Source organism: Lepidochelys olivacea, assembly GCF_965140295.1.
Source record: "Lepidochelys olivacea isolate rLepOli2 genome assembly, chromosome: 15".
Lineage (NCBI taxonomy): Eukaryota > Metazoa > Chordata > Testudines > Cheloniidae > Lepidochelys > Lepidochelys olivacea.
Genome location: NC_140425.1, coordinates 27,341,514 through 27,364,320, shown reverse-complemented (window position 1 = coordinate 27,364,320; position 22,807 = coordinate 27,341,514). Strand labels below are relative to the sequence as shown.

The 22,807-nt window shown below is 43.3% G+C and overlaps 1 protein-coding gene across 4 annotated transcripts in view; it reads right to left on the bottom strand.

The window, feature by feature from the left end:
* Positions 1–22,807, bottom strand: part of PITPNM2 (phosphatidylinositol transfer protein membrane associated 2) — a 216,902-nt gene that overhangs the window by 26,000 nt on the left and 168,095 nt on the right. For 2 of the 4 annotated variants that reach the window (XM_084648892.1, XM_084648894.1), the window contains exons 9-17: positions 19,626–19,727; positions 18,431–18,501; positions 16,909–17,153; positions 16,201–16,390; positions 15,114–15,233; positions 13,877–14,088; positions 6,276–6,451; positions 5,648–5,818; positions 4,406–4,555 (exon numbers count right to left, since the gene is read on the bottom strand). In XM_084648892.1, the coding sequence (XP_084505018.1) occupies positions 4,406–4,555; positions 5,648–5,818; positions 6,276–6,451; positions 13,877–14,088; positions 15,114–15,233; positions 16,201–16,390; positions 16,909–17,153; positions 18,431–18,501; positions 19,626–19,727 (1,437 nt within the window). The remainder of the gene's footprint in view (positions 1–4,405; positions 4,556–5,647; positions 5,819–6,275; positions 6,452–13,876; positions 14,089–15,113; positions 15,234–16,200; positions 16,391–16,908; positions 17,154–18,430; positions 18,502–19,625; positions 19,728–22,807) is intronic. The other 2 variants (XM_084648893.1, XM_084648895.1) reach the window with 1 other exon arrangement.

Genomic DNA, 22,807 nt, shown 5'->3' with positions numbered 1-22,807 from the left:
GAGCTGATTACAGTTCCGAACTGAATGGAGATCTGGCGTGGTCCAGTGGACAGGGATGCTGAAGTGGGACACACGTGTCATGGGACACACAATCTAACAGATTACAATCTAATATTTCCAGCTCTGACACTAATCTGCTGTGTGAACCTGAGCACGTCACTTCCCCTTTCTGCACCGGTTTCTCCTCCTAGCTTTTGTCTGGCCTTATCTATTAGATTGTAAGTGCTCTGGGTCAGGGGCTGCCTCTTACCATGTGTTTCTACAGGGCCAACAGCCCTCCTATAACACAGAGTGATACAGTATCAGGGCCTGGAACTTGTGTGTTGGGAACAGCTCTCCATTAAGTCAGCAGACACACGGCAGGGCTCAGCTGTACGACCCCTCGGACTCAGAGACTTTATCCTGACTCGGAAAAGCGTAGAGTTTAGGTTGGGCTCAGCTAATGTGCTAGCTAAGCCTGACCTTTTGTCCTAGTGTAGATATAGTGTAACATCCTGAGTTCAATTGCTTGAGCTGCAGCCTAGCTAAATAATTTAATTTCAAGATCTTACCTTGCACCTACACTAGGGGGGAAAAGGTCGAGTTCAGTTTGGGCCTAGCTAGCACGTTTTAGCTACACCCAGCCTAAATTCAACCATTTTTCCTAGTGAACACCAGGCCAGAGAGGTGGATCCTATTAAAGTCTCCACACTCTATCCTCAGTGGCATTTGTACAGCTCCCTATTGAGCTACCTGCATGGTGAACCTCCATGCCTCACAGGATGAGGCCCACAATCAAAGGTGTGCGGAGAAAGCATGGACGGAAGCCTATTTTCAGGAGGTTTTGCCAGGCTGTAAAAATTTACAGAATTGCTGCAGCAAAACAGACTACTGATCAGACTCATGATCCAGCATGTCTGATATCCTGACTCCTAAACCAATGACAGATGCCTCAAAGGAAATGACTTAACTCCCAAGGCACACACAAGAGGTTTGGGGGGCAGGGAGGCACTTTTCTTCCTATCCCAACTGCAGCCAGCAGCAATAGGGAGCAAGGACTAACTTCAACCGTGCCAGCACAAGAGCTCCACCTAGTGGTGACAGTGCTGCAGCGCTTGTGTAGCTCAAAAGCTACCTAGTAAGAATGCTCCAAAATGGCAGCCACTTGGCATTTGATGTTGCTGACTTTTACAATATCTGTTTTTTTTCTCAGAGCCCCAGCTGCTGGAATCAGAGATTGCAGGAGAATCTCATCTTTCATGTAACATAAAAAAGCAGGTATCAGAGGGGTAGCTATGTTAATCTGGATCTGTAAAAGTGGTAGAGGGTCTTGCCGATAAAAAAGCAAGTATTCTCCACAACCAGGAGGGCAAGAAAGCTGGGAAACATGAAGTGAGGCCACACTAAAGGCTTACAAATCAGGATACAAATTTTAAAACAAATTATGAAAAGAAAAATTTCATGATATGTAAATCAATCATTATTTTTGGGATCTGACTCATGATTTTTTGAATGCTTGGAGGTTGGCAATACTGGGTCTGAAGCAGGAAGATCGACAGTCCTTTTGATATTGTCCTAGCTGATGTCACCACAGACTATTCTCATTCATATAAATATCTAAGTTTTTTTTAATGTTACACTACACTATTGAGCTTAACACTCTACATGCAGATAAAGGGAGTCTATTGGCTCTGACAGCAATGCTCCCTCACACAGCCTTAATTATATCTGCTTTCATATTTTCTTAAACCTCCAGAATCTCTCCCTTTTTTAGTGCACAGAGCCCCCCCTTTTCAAACCATGAGCCCTCAATTCTATAACAGAGCTGTTTCCAGGGAAAATACGGGACAGGAAACACAAGAGATGAAAATGTGTCTCCTGCTAATAATAGCCCACCTTGATTAATTGGTCTTGATTAATTGGTTAATTAATCAGTTGGTATGGCAACACCCATTTTTTCATGTTCTCTGTGTATATTATATCTTCCTACTGTATTTTCCACAGCATGCATCCGATGAAGTGGGTTTTAGCCCACGAAAGCTTATTCCCAAATAAATTTGTTAGTCTCTAAGGTGCCACAAGTACTCCTCGGTTTTTTTGCTGATACAGACTAACATGGCTACCACTCTGAAACCTAGAAAACATAGCCATCTCGATTTACCCCTTCTGTCAAGTATTCCAAAATCCCAAATCTATATCAAAAGTGATTTGCAAATTAAACCCTAGGCTGTTCAATATAGGACCTCATTTACTCACACAAATGACTGGGAGATTCACTGCATTACAAATCACTCAGTATAAATTATTAAAATTTTGCACACAGTTTTAAAGAAGTAAGGATAATGCAGCAACAAAAGGTCATACTTTAATTTAACTTGAGGGGTGCAATTTATTTCTAAATAAAATAACTAACTGTGTGCTAAGGCCAATGTTTTCAAACTGGGGAGTTTAAAATTAGATGCATAAGTAACTATAATGGGAGTAGTAGGTGACAAGCTCCTTGGAAAATCAGGCCACTTATTTAGGTCTCTAGATACAGATTTAGGCCCGTTTGACTATGCTGGCCTAAATGCACTTTGTGTGGGAAAGATTTGATAGTGTGTTTTGTTTGAGTAACGAAGACTTAGAAACTGGAGATCTCAAACTGTAGCACCATCTCTGCTAGTAGATCTTTGCTAAGAAGTTGTGGAAAGTTACCTTTGTGTGTGTGAATTACAGAGTGTGTAGATCAATGCAGCGTGAATAAGTAAAGTTCTCATGTAGGTCCAAAATGATCAAAGGGTGGGGAGATAAGAAAATCCTTTCCTCTCCCAACTCTGGAGCTTTAATACATATTCAAATGCCGCACCTCTTCATTTTAAGGCTTATTTTTCAGTGCGTTCAGTTATTGCTTCCCACCAAATGACCAGCATCGGGCTATCTAATACATCAGTGGCATTGAGTTAAGCTCCTGGGGTGTCAGGGTTGCATGCCACCAGGCAACAGGCTGTTTCAATGCAGCATGGTACCCTGCAAAGGAATACATAGGCTGCATTGTGGCATTGAAGCAAGGAGCTCTTCAGCAGTTAAAACAAAAAATTGGGGTGGCATTTTAAATGCTCGGCATTGACCTAACTCTGCTCCCACTGAAGTCAGTGGCCAATGCCGAGAGCTTCAGAAAATCCCACCCTTAACTTCAACAGCAACAGAAAAAGAGGCTGAAATGCCTTTTTATTAGTCCTGAAAATTCGTCTGCAGCCCCACTGGCAGAGTCAGATATGGGCACAACTAGGCCACAGGACACTCTGGAGATGATGGGAGAAGAGTTTTTTGTATGCCTAGTCACGGTCAGTCAGCTAACATGGGATGAAGGCTAAGTGACCCTGCACCAGTGGAGTGGGAAGCAATGGTAGGAAATACCGTCATGTCCTTTCGCCCGCCCTTCCTAGAGAATACTCGGGGAGAGAATCTCAAAAGGCACAAGTGGCAATTGGGCACCTAACATCCATCTGTAGCTTTGAGAATCTCTCCCTGTGTCATCATCTATTCAGTGTAACCAATGGGAGGTGCTGCTGTTCCGAAATTACCAATCAGCACAATGGGGTTACTCAGACCAATAAGAGCTGACTGACATGAGTAAGGGCTGCAGGATCAGGCTCTCCAGGGGGCATATTTAAAAGGGGTGGGAAGAATAAAAAAAAATATATAGGAGAAAATAAATAAAGCTGAAAGTCTTATTAACTTGCAGATGTGGTATCAGCTATAATTGAGAAAAATATAGCCATGCAGCATTTTTGATAGCAACAAAAACTAAACTTGTTTTTTAAGCAGCAATTATTTGAGAAATCAAATAAAAAACACCTTTGGGTCATGAAAGCTTTGTCCACTGTGTTTAGATGATGCAAAATTAGTGACTAAATACAAGATGTGCACCTTTGATCTGGTCACTTTCGGGTACAGACATACAATGTAGAGTATGTTATTCTGTAGTTAGGTGCTGACTTGCACTGTCAAACTTTGTGTACTGCAAGCAAAAACCATGTGTCAGTTTCAGTGGCAGATTCTGTACACTGCATAAACTGTAACAGCACAGCAGGCCTCAAGCAAAAGCAAAGCAAGCATGGGGGCCCAGAGCCTTTCAGTCATTCGATGCCTCTCCAGTAGCTCGACAAGAGGAAAAGCAAACTCATTGTCTGGCCCCAATCTCCCCTTCCAGCATTAGCAGCAGAAGGGGAGACAACTCACAGCTCAGTTTCCACCACCCCCTGTCAGTGGCTTATGGTCCCATTCTTGCTTGGGGCCCAAAAATACATGGTTATGCAGGTACTTCACATGTCATATTCAGGTACACAGTGCAAAGCTTTCAGCCCCACGAGGTGGAAGACCATTCTCCAAGGAGCACCCCAAGTACACAACACAAGACACTAGAAAAGGGTAGGTTACACACACTCAGCAAAAACGGCATTTTTATTGGAAACATCTTGCCAATTCAGAACAGGAACAGGTATACTGGTTTCCATGAAGCTGTCCTGGTGCTGGAGAGCAACCAATGGGCTGCTTTCCACAAGGAGGATGGGGTTGTTCTGGACTGTCTCAACTAGAAGCAGATGGGGAAGAAAACAAAAGGACAAGAACAACCAACATGTGGCCACAAACTGTAAAACATACAAACAACTACAATCAAACACTCGCAACTACAGTTCAGGGTCTTCTATAAAGGACCAACCTTCAATTAGAGGAATAGAAGCTAATACAGATGGCCTTCCAAATAAGCCTAAATTCAGTGCCTTACTAGTTAAAACAGTTATAAAGTCAGAAGAAAGCACAGGAATGGCAATTTTGCAACAAAAGGAAAGGAAATCCTCCAATGTAGCTTTTCAAAATGATCACTGATCATAATTTTACGGTATATATAATGGAATCTTCTTAAAGTGAGAAAATTATTCCCCCAAACAAGTGGAGATTTACTTCAATAAGATTTTAAATTTGCACACTGAGATACACTGAGATAATCAGGGACTTGCATTTGATTTCACTATGAATGGAGTTCACTATAGACAAGTTTGTTAGGCTGAAAGAGGTCTCCAACTGCTGGCTTACATATGGGTAGATTACAAGAATTGAAAATGGGCTTTCTGAGCACTGCCCCCTTATTTGAGCCATTTGCATGGGCAAAATATGCAGCAGCAGTTCAACAGAATGTGCCGTGCATAGCTAATTGTATTCAGGCACCCAGTTGCCTCAGCTTGCTTCACCCATATTGATCATGTGCAACAAGGCAAACTGCATCCCTTATGTGGCTTTGCTCTGCTCCCTCCCAGCCCCTATCGACCCCCTGAAAGATCTAGTCCCTAAATCTCAGCCTAGCTGATCATGAATTTCATTCCTATGAAATGGTTCCAATCTCAAGCACTGCCTGGGATGTAAAATGGAGAACAACATACAGAGTACATTGCATATTGACTCACAGCAACTTGTGGGTCTTATTTAATAAATGACAACAATGGCATTTTGGATGTGAGGAGTTGAATTTGTAAAGAGAAATCCACTTGCCTGGGAACTTAGCTAAACACTAGGAGGTTAATCCTGTGCACCTCACTCACATGGTTAAAACACCCCCTCACTTCAGCAGCTATGCTGAGAGCACAGCCTTTGGGCATAGACAGATGATAGATAAAAACTGACGTACCCAGAAGAGCAGAACTGCCGTCACCTAATGGGAACCTCTGGTAGCGTGGAATACTGAAGGGAGGCAACACGTGGAATCTCTTTTCCAAAAGGGGCTCCAGGCGTGAGGCAGATGGGTCTGCAGGATGGAACAGGTTATAGACTTGTTGGCAGGCTGGCCTCAGCTGAAAGACTAAGGAGAAAAGGAGGGGGGAAAAAGAAACTCCCAAGTATTACAAAGTTATTTGTGAGGCTCGTATAAATCTATTTAAAAGGTGATATACTATTTGTAAAGCATGGGGGGAAAAAAGCCCTTTCAGAGTGCTTACTTCCATCACACTCCAGTTGTAAGTCAAGCAGGACAACTGATGTTTCTTTGGAACATAACTTTACGAAATTTTTTGCAGCATATTTTTAGATTTTTGTTGTCTAGGGTTCAATGACAAAAAATGTGTAATCAATATTTATAGGAGTAGCTAGTACTAACTTGTATGGTGGAACAACACATATATAATTTAGTTTTACAATATGTTCTACAGTTCATCTCATCCAAGTTATTGGATTTCTTCTTTGCAAGTCTGAAAGCTTTTTTTGTAGAAGGTATTTAAAATGCCCACTAAGTGGAACTACTGGTACATGCCAAAACCTACTGTCAAGAGCTGGGATGACGGTTTTTCTCAATGCAAGGACCAGGCCCAAGGGAGACCCAAACAGGAAGAAATCAGTGATCTCAAATTCAAATTTTCCAACATTTCCTCCATCCAACATTGTGGAGCTACTCGATCGTCTGGATCCTGGGTCATTTCTCAGAACACTAGAATGTAAACTAAAACAACAATAAATTCATAAATAAGAACAGGGTCAAAAGCCAAAATTTTGTTCACAAGGGTGTGGGGTTTTTTAGAAAAATGAACACAGATTATAATGTGGCTAATCATGTAGACAATTCTTCTTATTTTAAGAAAAGGAAATGTATCCATTAATCACCTGTGCCTCTACATGCTAGTGAGCTACCCTATCAGAGCCGAGTCCCCTTGTTTCACTGATATGATCCAGTCCATAAATTCAAGCTCCAAGTGAGCTACAATCTCTAGGATTCCTGTTCCCACTCCTCCAATCTCTAATTCGCTCTTTGTGGGTTTGAGTAAAATGCTGGCTGCTGCTCCTGAAGTAGTAATTTGCATGCTAGCAAGAGCAAACAAAAATTACTATAGTACCATGCAAAAGGCAGCATTTACAATCAATTTTAACTTAACTCCAAGTACATGTATTGTTATTACCGTCTCTCTTCTCGTCAACATAATTCTTTTTATCATTTTTTCTTTTCATCACTCTATTTCTCAGTGCTACGGAAAGCAGTAAGCTGTGCTTACCCATTTCTTCTTCAAGGAAGTGGGACAAATGTTAGGGGATTACAAAGGAAAGAAAAAAGAAAATGGGAGGGGAAAGAGAAAAAGAAATATCAAAAACTGCAAGAGGGTTTCCTACATTCTTGTGCACTGACTTCACGCCAGAGTTTTCTAACAGCATAAACTTATATAAAAACACATACACATTTATACCCCATATACTATGGTGGTGATTTCCATGTGATGAACTGCATTTATCATGCACCAGCAATGTCCTTCCCTAGATTCTGCACAGTAATCCATGTGTATCATGACGACTCACATTTTAAACTCCCCTATTGCGCCATCCTGAGCCGCTTCAGAAAACTTCAATTAAAAAATATAAAGCCTGCCCCTAATTTGTTTCTTTTCCCCCTTCTAAAGTGTCTAATTTCCCTACAAAATTCAATGGGTCTGAAGTGCAGGGTGGCAATATGCAGATTTAAAGGACAAGTATAAAGTCCAATATTCCAGGAACTCCAATAGGGTTAGAAACACAAGCTGTCTTACATGGGTAAGCTGGGGATCACTCCAGCTTCCAACAGGATAAAGTGCTTGTTTTTATTCTAGAGCTGGTGGATTGTGAGCTATCAGATGCAAAATATCACAATGTATGAATTAGAAAGAGGTTATTTTAGGGAATAAAGAGGGTTGGGTTTTTTTCAGACTCTTTGAGTCTGAGTCTGAATTGTAATTTTCCAAGGCCTGCAGAGTTGGACCAAGACAATCTGGCTGTATTTAAAGCTCTCTGTAACATAGTTAAAAGAATTTTCCTGTAAAATAAGGGGGATGAATGAATTACATGACAGCTTGGTTTGAGAGAAAAGTTCTACTGGCCTGGAGTCAGGGATGACCCAAATAACACTGCCCTTCCTGGCTCTGGGGCAGAGTTCTAGAGGGGGTCACTGCAATTTGCCCTAGCTCTGCATGCACAAAGTGCTCATTCCTTAGGGGCACTTCTGAAAGTGTAGTGGCTGCCAGGCTGTGCAGTGAAGTCCTGCTACTTGCTGCTGCCTTGGAGCCCCCAGTGGAACATGGCTGTGTGCACTATGCCAACTGGGATACTGGAACAGCTGCCCTTGCATGCATCCTTCATCTGAGAACGCCAGTCTGACAAATTAACAGCTGCGAATGACACACACAGTTGGGAAGGCGGCAAATTGGTTTCCCTCTGATTTTATTTTCCTCATTGTGCCTCCACTGGCTGCCAATCTAGACAGACACTAATAAAACCTTTGCACCATACCACACAGTCATGTATTTTCTGTAATACACACACAGCTCTATGTCTAGAGTTCTGGTTACCAATGAGAGCAAGTTATGATGCTTGCTTATACTATGCACACAAATCATTGAGAAAGTCAAAACAGTGGCAACAAGACAGTGAACAGCAATGACAGCTAAAATGAGCCTGTTTCCCTTCCTGTGATATGAACAATGCTCCAGGAGGTCATGCTGCTAGAACGCATGATGTTAGCATGCGTGTGCAAAAGAACAATCATCTGGTAAAATTAGAACCATTTTAGCTGTCAGGGCTGCAACACGTTGGTCTTATGTGTAACTAAGACAACTTGATAAGCAACGAGTTCACCCTTATAGAGAAGACCCAGTCCATTAGCTTGATTTAAATGAATACGCAAAATGACAGACAGCACATATATCAAATGTATTATGGCAGGAATGGATTTTCTAGATGGGTTCCAATTTCTGTTACATTCCAACGCCTTCCTCCTGCAGCCTCCCTCAGGTCAGGTATATGGGAAAGAAAACATACTCTAATAAGCCATTTGGTACAGTTTTTCTCATTTTAGTGGACATTCAACAGCCCTTTTGGGAATCAAAGGAAATGAGATCTGAGGGGGAATCACGATCCATCATGTCCCAAGCAATCCACATGGTCCTGCTTTTCCTTTATAATGCTACAGCTGCATTGATTAGACAGGATCAAACTGGGTTTAGTAGCAAGTCAACTAATTGACAGTAATATAAAACCAACACAACCAGAAATATTGTACCTGTGCAGAAGGATTGAATTTAAAAATAAAAGAGTGGTTCTCTCACCAGATGATGCTCCGACTTTGCTGGGCATTGTCCCAAAGTAGTGGATAAGTCTAACACATGAATGAAAATTAATCTGTCTTTGGCATGTGCTAAAGTCTGCATTGGGCACCAATGGAAAGATCACCATATGCCAGGCTGCCTGAATGACACACATTTGCTGTGCTCATTAGGAAAACTTGGGTCTCTCTCCTGCCAAGATCTCTGCACTAAGCCATGTAACCATGTTACATCATGTCTTGGTTTTCATAGCAAAAATTGATACTAGTGATAAAGTTATGTAGTGATAGGAAAGTGTACTGGTAACCCTGCTATTCATTAATCAATCATCATAAGCAGAGTGTAATGTAACACTCTGGTTATATGCAGTCATACAGGGGTAAACACAATGGACCTGCCAATATCCCTAGCCCACTCCGGGCCCACCACCCATTTTACAAAGAAAACAGGAAGCTGCTTGCCAGATACCAAATAAGGCCATGTTCCTTGGTTCAATCCAGGTACATCCCTCTCTGGCTTCTAGAGCAAGCAAGGAGGAGAAAACAGTATGTTTTGATTTGACCAGCATTTGCCTGTCTAATATGGGAGGTTGCCTTGCTAAGCTACGACAAGAGACTGATTGTCTTTTATTACCCTGGTGGAAAGAGCTTACTGGTTTTCCTAAATGCAGCCATCTTTTTTTTTAATATAGCAGTTCCATACCCCAATGCCATTCACTTTCATACCTTCCCTCTTGTATAGATCTTTTAGTAAAGGGCCCCTGACAGGTGAGTAGAGTCCAAGCCCCCAAGTTGGAATGGAAAGACAACTTTAGCTGGTGTAGGAGAATGAGGCTTGGAGTTGCATATAGTGTTCATCGCTTGTCAGGCAGTGAAAGGGAAGGATCAGTAGAAAATGTCTAGAACTCTCCTAATTCCACAAGCCGATAGAAATGCAGCAGTGAGGACATAAGCATCCTGCTTCAAAGAGGTGCTCCTTGAACAGTATCTAAGTGGTAACAGGACCTTCCTCTAGGAAAGTAATTCAATTAATAAATAATAAATTAAGTGATTTTTCTAGTGAACCATTTAAAAAGTTCATTATTATGCTACTTAAGGTTCTCAATACATATAAGAAACTGAAACAGACTTTTGATGTAACTGAACAGGCTCCATGCTTAGTAAAGGGTACACATTAATTTGGAGGAGGGGCTTAACAGGGCAGAGGCAGCTTTGGCTGCCTGTGCTGGCAATACTGTAAATATACAACACATGCCTCTGGCTGAGCCTATGCACTGGGAGATTCAGGAGTGTGTTATGAAAAAGATTTCCCAAAAGGGAAAATTCAGGGTGAAGAGCAAGAACAAAAACCTTCCTCATAGCAAACTCTGTTAGAGTGGGGAGCAGTATGCCAAAGGAAGTGATGGGGGGACCCAAATCTTACAACACTCAAATCTAATGCTGTGCTCAGTCTGAGCCCTGGTCTACACTACGAGTTTAGGTCAAATTTAGCAGCGTTAGGTCGATTTAACCCTGCACCCGTCCACATGATGAAGACATTTTTGTCGACTTAAAGGGCTCTTAAAATTGACATCGCTGGGTCGAATTTGGGGTAGCATGGATGCAATTCAATGGTATTGGCCTCCGGGAGCTATCTCACAGTGCTCCATTGTGACCACTCTGGACAGCACTTTCAACTCAGGTGCACTAGTCAGGTACACAGGAAAAGCCCTGGGGAGCTTTTGAATTTCATTTCCTGTTTGGCCATCTTGGCGAGCTCATCATTACAAGTGACCATGCAGTCCCAGAATCGCAAAAGAGCTCCAGCATGGACCGAAAGGGAGGAACTGGATCTGATTGCTGTATGGGGAAACGAATCCATGCTAACAGAACTCTGTTCCAAAAGACATAATGCCAATATATATGTCAAAATTTCCAAGGGCAAATGTGAGGTGTTTACAATGCTCACAACTGCAGCAGTGACTGGAGTGGGCTCTCACTTGCAGTGTTATGGCGTATGCACAGGCAATCCAGGAAAAAGGGTGAGAAATGATTGTTTGCCATTGCTTTCCCGGAGGGAGGGAATGGTCACTGACGACATGTAACCAAAACCACCCACGGCTACCTTGTCCGTTATCTCAATTTTTTTTTAATTAATAAAGAAAGCATGCATGGTTTCAAAACAATAGTTACTTTATTTCAAAGTGGGGAGGTTGGTTGGCTTACAGGGAATTAAAATCAACAAAGAGGGCGGGTTTGCGTGAAGGAGAAATACACACAACTGTCACACCGTAGCCTGGCCAGTCATGAAACTGGTTTTCAAAGTCTCTGTGATGCGCAGCGCGCCTTGCTGTACTCTTCTAATTGGTGTCTGGCTGCTAAAAATAGGACACCAGGCAATTTGCCTCATCCTCCCACCCCACCATAACGTCTCCCCTTACTCTCACAGATATTATGGAGCACACAGCAAGCAGCAATAACAATGGGAATGTTGGTTGCGCTGAGGTCTGACCAACAGCGCTAGCGAGCTTTTAAACGTCCAAAGGCACATTCTACCACCATTCTGCACTTGCTCAGCCTATAGTTGAACTGCTCCTTACTACTGTCCAGGCTTCATGAGACATGGGAGCAAGGGGTAGGCTGAGGTAGATGCGACCGCGCGGTGCTGCCGGTTAGGAAAGCAGCCTGAGGCAGAAGCCTCCAGCTCGCAGGAGATCAGGATAGCAGAGTTGCAGCAGAAGCGGTGGAGCCGTTCACCATTGATGCGAAGGCACCCAGGAGCGGCTGCTGTGTGGCCAAGGCAAAAGAGCAAGAGCTCTGGAGCTGTTACATGTGGAATGTATGGCTGCAAGATTTCTTCACCAGCGACAAAGGACAGGAATATGATGCACCTAAAATCTAAAAAGGCCCGCACATTTCCCAGAGTCACTACCCTTGATAACAGAACGTCAATGATTGCATTGGCTACTTGGATCACAGCAGCCCCCACAGTAGACTTGCCCGCAACAGCAGTGGTGACGGTGAGATGAGCAGGCTCCAGCTTGCAGTGCTATGGCATCTGCGTGGTTAACCCAGAAAAAAAAGCCGCGAAACGATTGTCTGCCGTTGCTTTCACGGAGGGAGTGGGGGGACGACTGACGACATGTACCCAAAACCACCCGCAACAATGTTTTTGCCCCATCAGGAATTTGGGAGCTCAACCCAGAATTCCAGTGGGCTGTGGAGACTGTGGGAACGCTACCCACAGTGCACAGCTCCGAAAGTCGACGCTAGCCACGGTACTGTGGACGCACTCCGCCGACTTACTGTGCTTTGTGGGGATGCATGCAATCTACTGTATAAAACCACTTCTGAAAAATCAACTTCTATAAAAATTGACCTAATTTTGTAGCACAGACATATCCTGAGTAACCTGTCAAGGACACTCCTGCATTAACTGGGGACATCCTGGATGGGAACTAATTGGTCTCTTCCATCTCTAATGCATAGGATTCTGTTCTTTTAGGACCCATGATCATCTCATTTCTTCTCCCAGGTTTCCACTGCATCTCTGGCACATCCATGAGGATCCCTCATCTCCCTGCTTGACATGCGAGGCCCTGGGCTCCTCCCACTCACCTCCAGGCAAGAAGGCTTGGCTGGAACCACCCTTCAGACCAGTCAATGCTGCTCCTTAAACAAGGTCAGGGTCAGTATTGGACAAAGCTGAGCAATTCTGGGGACTGTAGTGCTGCACCTAGAGCATCCCAAACCCCATGGCCTGGGAGCAAGGGACTACTGCCCTGAACTTGTGTCTCCAGAATAGCAGCGAAGGGCCCTATGAACCTGGGAAGGGCCCAGGGTCAGCGTTCATATCCATCCTCAAATATCCCAGTGTTTAGGGATACTCATAACAGATGGCTCGGGCCCATCTCTCTGACCAACAGGCCAGCCAGGTCAGGATCAATTTTGATAGATGACTAAATTTAAAATGACATTTGACTCTAAGTTCTCTTGCCTTGTCCGTAGCTGCACTGGTTACAGACACTCTATTTCAGGAATGGCCAACCTGTGGCTCCGGAGCCCCGTGCGGCTCTTCAGAAGTTAATATGCGGCTCCTTGTACCGGCACCGACTCTGGGGCTGGAGCTACAGGCGCCAACTTTCCAATGTGCCGGGGGGCGCTCACTGCTCATCCCCTGGCTCTGCCACAGGCCCTGCCCCCGCTCCACCCCTTCCCGCCCCCTCCCCTGAGCCTGCAGTGCCCTCATTTCCCGCCCCCACCCCAGAGCCTCCTGCACACCATCAGCGCCTCCCCCTCCTTCCCCGCACCTGATCGGGAGGTGCAGGGAAGGAGGGGGAGGCATTGATCGGCAGGATTGCCAGTGGGTAGGAAGTGCTGAGAACGGCGGGGGAAGCTGATGGGGGGCTGCTGACTTATTACTGTGGCTTTTTGGCAATGCACATTGTTAAATTCTGGCTTCTTCTCAGGCTCAGGTTGGCCACCCCTGCTCCATTTGCTCCATCCTGCTGCAGTAACATGGCAAAAAAATAACCACCAACCTCTTGCTACTCTTGTGTGGCCATTTTACCCTCACTGTAACATGGGTGCAGCACAGCAGCAACTCATGGGTAATTTTGTCCCCCCAATCACACAGTATCGTAGAATGCTGCTGGTAATTCCTCTGCAAAGCCCACACTTGCCAATGGAATCTGAACACCTCTGATATTCTTCAGCAACATTCCTCATCCTTGCCATCCCCGGGGTTACAAAACAACATTAAAACTGCACACGGGCGTCTCTCTTGCCCCCGGGGATTCCTGACTCACCTTTCCTTTGAAACCTTACCTTGAAAGGAATGCCTGATGTTGCTTTATTGTGTCCATTTCGTAGGTTGATGAATCACTCCTTTTTCGGGGTAGCTGCTTCTTTGGATCCTCTCCGTTGCTACGAGGAATATCAATGTTGCTTCTGCTGAGGTGTCTGCTAGCCTCCAGGTTGGAGCCACTGGAACAATAACTGTTGTTCACAATTATTCCAGGAGACAGGAGGTCAGTGTCCTAGGATTTGAAGTACACAGGCATCAGGCAACAAGTCAGAAGTGCAACCACATTAGACCCTCTCTCTTCAAATAACCGCACTGCCTCCTCATTTGTTCCAGTTCAAATCTACCTAATCTCTCCATTTCCTAACACACCTATCTAAGTGGACTCCAGGAATTTTTCTACTTTACCTACCTCGGAGTGCAACTGAAAAACTTAAAAAGGACACTAGCAACTTGAAGCTCCACTCACACCATCTGGGAGAATAGGAGGTTTGATGGTCCTGAGCAACATTACTCAGAACATCCTAGTCTGTGATGAATTTTCACTTGACAAGTATACTAAAAAAAACTAGCTTCATATGGGATTTCTGGTATTGAAACCTAAAACCAAACAACATTTCTATAGTCACTAGGCGGGTGTACAATACAAAACAGCAGGGTTGGGCAAAGCCTACCCCAAAAGTCGTGACACAAGCACACACCCCAGTGTGCACACTCCCTCCATGAAACTGGAAAATGGAGCTTTGTTCTTTCTGACGAAAGCCCTAAATACATTAGAAACAGTCCATGTTTTCTAAAATACATTCTTATGCTTTGACAACCACATTAGCAGTGAGAAGAAAAGGAGTACTTGTGGCACCTTAGAGACTAACCAATTTATTTGAGCATAAGCTTTCATGAGCTACAGCTCACTTCATCGGATGCATGCTGTAGCTCACGAAAGCTTATGCTCAAATAAATTGGTTAGTCTCTAAGGTGCCACATGTACTCCTTTTCTTTTTGCGAATACAGACTAACATGGCTGTTACTCTGAAACCTGACATTAGCAGTGGTGACTATTGCTGATATTAGGGCATCACTGACAGAGTCCTAACCAGTCCTCCTCCATAGTGCCTATGTCCTGGGCAGAGGGGGATGACTGGAGGTGGAAGAGGGAAGGATTAAACATGGAGCCCTCCCTTCCGTCTGGAGCTCTGGAAGGACAGGGAAGTTCTGTGGCCAACACAGTTATCCTGACTGGTTTCTAGTAGGCTGCATTACCTGCACACTCACAATACTCCCTCGTCGGCTGCTGTTTTGGCTCTCAGACACACTCTGATTGCTGTAACATAAGGCATCAAATCCCAGGATTCCTCCTACGCAGTCCCCTACCAAACAGACCTGAAAGAGAAACCAGAGGTGGGAAAAAAACCCAAAATGATCCCGCTCACTTTGAATTCACAGAAATACTAGCTAAAGGAATAAAGGATGTAAGCCCAGAAAATGGGGAACATGAGATCCTTCATGTATTTATCAGCATCACTGCTTAATCACATAATATGTACCTAGGAGTCCTCGCTAGCCCAAGCAGTTATGGAATTATTGACCATCATGTCTCAGATGGGTGAGTTCTGGGTCAGCAGTTACTCTATACCAGGCTATGAGGTACTCTGGAAGGTTTCCAGCTATGGAGCAGATCTGGCTTGAGGCAGGATCTGAGATAATTTCTTCCCATATGGGAGGTCGTGAAAACCCTGATTATAAAAGGTGGGGAGAGGCAGAAGCACTTGTGATACATGGCAAGGAAAGACAGTCCAGTGGTTAAGGCACCACCCTGGGTTTCAGGAGGCCCAGATTCAATTCTCACAAACTTTGTGTTCAACCTTGGGCAAAGTCACTTAGCCTCTCAGTGCCTCAGTTCCTTGTCTGGAGGCTGTAGAACTCCAGTGGGGACAACAGCACTGCCCTATCTCCTGGGGCGTTGTGAGGATAAATACATTAAAGACTGTGAGGAGCTCAGATGTTACGGTAATGGGGGCCAGAGGAGTACCTAAAACAGATAAAGAGCATTTCTTACACCTCATTTGGAGAGACACATCACACCTATGGTGTTTTTCGTTTAAGCTTCACATGTTTACAGTTAAATTTCTTAGCTCTAATTTGCATTTTCTTCTTATAAAAATGAATCTCCAATAAGAACAATGTAAAATAAGGGAAAATCTTTATCTTAAAAACAAAACAAGAAGCCCAAGAAAACATTTTCATAAATTAGCCCAGCATTGTCAAACTTTTCCAACTCTTCCAAGAGATTCAGAGGGAAATGGCCTTGTTTGCTCTTCATTTTATTGTTCTAAAACTGCTTACCCACCTGGCCAGTAAATGATGTGCCTTCTTCTGATTTAATGAACTCACTGTAGGCTTGATTGGCTCTCAAAATCACCGTGGCTACCGCCTCCTGATATTGTGGGGATGATGTTGCTAGCAGAGGAAGCGCAGCGAGTGGAATGTGATCCTGACTATTGGAGAGGCATCCTTCATCATAACTGTAAGGGCTGAGGCTGAATATAGGAGAGGAGATAAAAGACACAGAGGCTTGCAATATGAGTTCATCATTTGCAGCCAGCACAATCAATGTTTCAGATCATAAAAAAAAAAAATCTCAAAGTACAAAAGCTGTGTGTTCTCTTGCTGGTAGAAATGCTCTTGGGCTGGGGAAAATACACTTCTTTACCCCTTAAACCTAAACCTTCAGAGAACACACACAGTCAGAATGACCCTTGGACAACAACTCTGTAAATTCAAGTTTAAGTACTTATCTGACTAGTTTGAGTAAATCAATCACAGAACTCCAGCTGCACTGCTATTGTATTCATTACAGCCATGTATAAAATTGAGGCTTGAAGTCTTGCTAGTTAATTAATAAAGTGCGCTCTCAAAGTGTGTGGACAGCTCTCATCAATATTGAGCATCCTCAACAAGGACAGAGCATACCCCATAGTGTTGATTATAGATGCACTACAACAGAGTAAAATTTTACAAATGTACCCCTCTCCAAGATAAAGGAGCACTAACTTACTTGGATACCAGTGAAAAGGCTTCTGAGCAGATGGCTGGGCAAGAGACTAGCTTGACTGCAATGTGTCCAAGAGCAGCTGGGTAATGTACCCTCATGACTGTATCAAACACTGTTGTGATAGTATTGACATCTCCTTGTTTAGAATTCTGATCACCACTTCCTGTATCCAGGATGTTTCCTCCATGTAGTACCAAGATTAGGACGTGGATTTTGCTTGGCTGCATTAATGGCTGCACTGATTCATCCTAAAAGGAAATGAAACAAAATATAGTGAAAGTACTTGTTTCCCCCAAGCCTTTGGTATTTGCCCCAACAACACTATGTTTATTTAGCACCTTCTCTTCTACAGCCCTTCACAACATACTTACAACACTGCCCCTGAAATACAGGCACCTCCAGGGGACAGGCCAATTCCTACCCAATAGCAACAAAACACATACATTGTCCATACAACTGTAATTGGTGCACTTCAAGATACACAACTGTGGGGATTTCAAGCCCAAGAAGGACTCCCGTAGTGAGGGTATCTTTAAAGAAAATTGATTCTTTCTTCTTTCAGTAATAAATGTTTTATGTGTGTAGTTCTTCCCCGTGTAGTTCTGAGATGCCATGAATAACCCGGAGGCTTATCAGCAGTCACCTGTAAGCTCCTTTCCTGTCAAGTTCAATGACTTCTGGTCGTAAAGGTAAGGTAAGCACACCCAAGGAATTTCTGACTAGCTTAGGGGTGGAGAGGGCTCTTTGGATTCTTTAATCCGATCAAGCCCTAGAAAATTACTTCAAGACATGTTTCTGGAAATACAACTACACTTGGATAATTAAGACTTGTTAAACTTGTAAAATAAAAACATGGCTCCTCCCAATAAGGAACAATTAACAGATTTTAGAATTACTCTATTACACCCTCACTCGATTGGTTTTCCACCTCATTTCTGCGCATGTTAATTTTGGAACAAATCTAGAGGGTTTTTGGTGGGGGGTGGGGAGGATTTGTCCATAATGTGATTTGAGCTTGCATGTCTCTCTAGAGGGAGGAATAAAAATCCCTGCTCCACTTTGTGCTACAACGAAAGATGAGCCTGAATCACAAAGAGCTCACAACTTCTCAGTACATCAGGGCTGTTTGTATCTGGGGCTCAGATTTGGATCCATCTCTGTAACCAAGTTTGAAAATGATTTTCAAACAGGGTTTTGAACAGTGCATTGACAGCTACTTCTGAATATATTTGCTGCTAGGCTAGTTCAAGGGTACATCATTTGTTCTTTCAGCTGAGGAACTTATTGATTGCCATTCACAAGCTTTGTAGTTTTTTATGTGTGGTTAACAATATTCCATAGGTAGGTACCTTAATGAAGTAACTGTGTAAGCATGGTCATGAACTAGCTCCATGACACAGAGATGCCACAAGGGACACATAAAAAACATCTGCAGCAATGAAGTTCGCTATTTACTCCATCACTTCACCAGCTACATTCTCTAAACAAATAGGGGATTTTAATTTGATGCAATCTAAATGCTTACCTCTATGATGCTTAGCCTTTCCACACTGGAACCAACATGGTACTCTGTTGATGTTTCATGATACAAGTCATCTGGAATTAAAGAGGTTTCTAATATAAGTACAGCCAGACTCCATTCTATACAGCAGCTATATAAATGATGGCACTGGCTGTGGTTCTCAATTTTTTCAACATCAAGATCCACCTCCCACCTACTCAGATTACCTCTCCCATTTAGCAATTTGGGAAAGATGGGGTATGTGTGATCCCAACACTTTTTGGTCACCTCCCAAGCTGAGAACCCATGAGCTACGCCATCATTAAATGTCCTAGTAGTTCTCTCTTTTTTAACATGAAGGTTTTTCTAAAGGATATCCAGCTGTAGAACTGAGGACACAGCCCATATTTTGAAAAAAAGGGGCACAATTCAGATTTGGTGTGAGCAGGCAGGAGCCCACTGAAGGAAATGGAATTGCAAATTGCTAACAACAGTCTAAATTTGGCCACATGTCTCTTCATCAAGGAGATAACTGTTCTTCTCAAGCAACTAAAGAGCGGCAGTGGGAGATACCCTGGCACAGCTGTTAGAAACCATCAGCTGCACAGGAGCATGGAAGAGGCTATTTGAACTCTAACAAGGGAATGGGGTTTGACCTGCTCCTGCATGCGTGGATTTACTTGACTCAAGAAAGCCCAAGTGTAATCTTCACCACACCCATATCACTGGATGAATCAGTCTAACTTGATGAGTCAATTTCCTTTCAGCACTTCAAGAAGGCTTAAAGAGGAAGATGTTATCAGATGAGGAGGATACAGGTGAGAAGGCTAAACCTTCTCCTAACAGAAACCCCTGTTGTGTGGGGAGGGAGCAAGGAAGAAGAAGGGGTTAAGAAGTCTGAGGAATGTATGGGTGATTTAAGACCACACCACAGCATTTAATCATTTTATCAGATAATTGCTTTTGTTATAGTAAGAAATCAAACTGAAATGGAACGTGAGAGAGAGAGTCTGAAAGACAAGATCTCCCTATTCCTAACTCCTGCTTGGACACTGAATCTCTCCAGGGCCTTGGGCAAGTCACTTCTCTCTGCCTCAGTTTCTCCAGCTGTAAAATGGGGGTAACAAATTTTATCTTCTTTAGAGGCTGGTCATGAAGATTAAATTAAGTGACTGTAAGAAATGCTATGTACAGTGTGAAGTAAAAAGAAATAAATTACCCTGGACATCGCATTCAGAACTTCCAATTTTATCCATGAGATCGTTGGAACTCCATTTGGTGATTTCTTTCGGGAACCCCTCTTCGTTGTCAGAAAAGTCCTCTTTAAAGACAGAAAAAATATTTTTGATACACTTGTATATGTATGTGCAGACGTGTGTATGCACGCACATACACACATTACAAAAATACAGCATGTCTATAAATAAAAGAATACCTTTATTAATTCTGTGTAACCTCATTGCAATTTGAGGCAAGATAATGTTTAAATGTATTTGTATAATCTACTAGTAGCTGAATGCTCGTGCTGTCACGTGGATCTGGCAGTTGGGCCACGAAACCCACCACCTGTGCAGTCTCCCTCATGTAACCATAAAATTGGTTAAATTTGCATAAAATTGCATAAAAACATGCAAATTAGCTGCAGAGTAAGGATGGTGACTGGCTGAGTTACCTCTGGTATGACAATGGTCTAGGATTCTTGGCATGGCATAGATACATGTACTGTAGCTGTACGAAGCACAGATACAATTTGTAAAGTCAAAATGGCTGAAGACTTAAACACTGGATGGTAACATATCACAAATCTCAGTGATGATTGAACCTGGTGATATTCTAAACAAAAAGAGTTCTCAATCCTCTTCTAGCTGTCTCCATTGCTTCACATTGACTCAATAGACCTTCTAGGCTTCAGAGCGACACACAGAGAGTGACTATCCTGGAATCTTATACAGACACCAGCTCTCAGGACAGTGAGAGCAAAATGCATTTTAAATACAAAAGAAAAGATGTTTAAGTTAATCACCAGAGTATACAAGTAATCTGTGTATAGCTCTGAAATATGTATAAGTAGATTTAAATTCTTGTTAGTTGTTAGAATCCAAGTGTTGGTGTTTTCCTTGACACGTTTTCTGTCCTAAACTATATTGTAAACAGTGCTGTATGATTTTAAAAAGCCTCACTGATTTACCCCTACTACTTCAGACCTGTCTCCTTCTGTCCAAACTAAAACCTTGGCTTGTCTCGCTGACATCTCCTTGTGGTCATGTAGCCACCAGCTCAAGCTCAATGTGCCTAAAACAGAGCTCCTGATCCCCCCCTCTCCAGCCCTCCTTGCTATCTCCCTTCTCGATCACTGTGGACACCATCATCATACTGACTGTCACTCACGCTTGTACAGCGGGCACCATCTTCAACTTGGATCTCTCTCTAGGTCCTCAAATACAGGGAGTGTCTAAATCTTGCCAATTTTTCCTGCATAACATCTCTAAGACACAGACTTTCTTATCCATCCACACAGTTAACTCTCTCATACAAGCCTTCACCATCTTGCGTCTTGAATACTGCAACATCCTTCTCTTTGGCCTTGACAAACGCAATCTTGCCCCCCTCTTATCCACTGAGAATGCTGTTGCAAACAGTTTTCTTAGCCCATTGTTTTGACCATGTCAACCTTCTCTTTGCATCCCTCCACTGACCCCCCTTGTCTGCCGCATCAAACATAAGCTCTGGTCTTCACTTTCAAGGCCCTTGATGGCCTATCCCCTCTTGGCCTACCACCTCTCTTTCACTATCACAACGTTGACTCTCATCTCTGATCAGCCTCCATTGCCCATTTGTTACATTTTCTAACAAGCACCTTCGTGCTTTCTCCCACGCCTGTACTCAAGCTTGGGAGGAGCTCCCCATAAACACCCACAAAACTAATTCACTATCATCCATCTAAACTCTCCTTTGCCATGATGCCTCCAAAAACAACCTGATGAGGGCTGAGACCACTGCCCATCGTACTGACTGACATAGACTCATCGGGTACGTCTACACAGACCAAATAAAGCTCATGCCAGCAAGTCTCAGAGCCCAGGTCAGCTGAATTAGTCTCAAGGGGCTGATACTGGGGGGCTAAAGATAGCAGTGTAGATGCTCAGGTGGGAGCCCAGGCTCTGAGACCCTCCCCCTCACTGGGTTTCAGAGCCTGGCCACCAGCCCGAGCTGGAATGTCTACACTGTTATTTTTAGCCCTGCAAGCCCAAGTCAGGTAACCCAGCCACGGAGACTCGCTGAAGTAAGTTTTTTTTCTGCCATAGGGTAGTCATACCCATTGTTTCTTTGTGCTCCCTGTCTGCCTGTATCCATCTGTTGCTGTCTCTTGTCTTATACTAATATGGTTAGCACTTTGGAGCAAGGACCATCTTTTTTGTTCTGTGTTTGTACGGAATGTAATACAGTGGGAGTCCTGGCCCATGAGTAAGGCTCCTACGTGCTACAGAAATACAAATAATAAATAGGCACCATGATCCACTTCAGGAGTTGCTGCATTTCAGGAGTGGGTGCAGCAATCCCTACATTTGTCATACATATCTCCCAGAGGAGTTAGGAAGCTTAGCTGCCTTGTTTGTCTAGCTCTGAGATCTTTGGATTAAAGGGTGCTAAGTATCATTATTTTTAACACCAAAGTACCTAAAAGGAATAAAGCAAACTTAATTCCCTAGGCTATTTTGGGCATTAATAAATTTGAATAAATCTAAGCCTGAACCTGGTCACATTTAGGAAGAGCAACAAAACACCCACTTTGCACAGGCTTTCCACTTTATACTGACCATGGGCTAGAAATCCCGGGCACCAGGCCTAGTCTATACTAGAACAGATTTGCCAGGATAGCTATATTGACAAACTCACCTAGACTATACGCAGCTTATACTGGCAAAAGAGTGCTTATATCCCTGAATGAAATAAGCTATACAGGTAAAGCAATTTTTTTTGCTGGTATAACTACTAGGGCTTTACCGATACAAACATGTTGTTAAAAAATTGCACCCCTTGCCAACATTCCTGTACTGGCAAAAGTTAAATGTGTAGACCCGCCCAATGGTGTCACTCTGTTCTCTAGATTGTAAGCACGTGAGCTAAAAGAGGGAATAGTGCAATGGCTCCTCATTCCTGGACAAGGTCTTGGATGCAATTTTAAGCTGGGTAAAGTGCTCTCTGATAGTATGGTGTTAGGCTCCTATAAATGTTTGATGTATGTAATAATGACATCATAGTTTGCTCAGAACTCTGAGCTCATGTCTTAGCAAGTGAAAAATTCTTTCAAATCACCTTTGAAAAATGCCAAGTCTGGCAAGCAAACAGACTTAACTGTATAACACCCCTATTGACACACCTGCCTGATTGCTAGCCAGG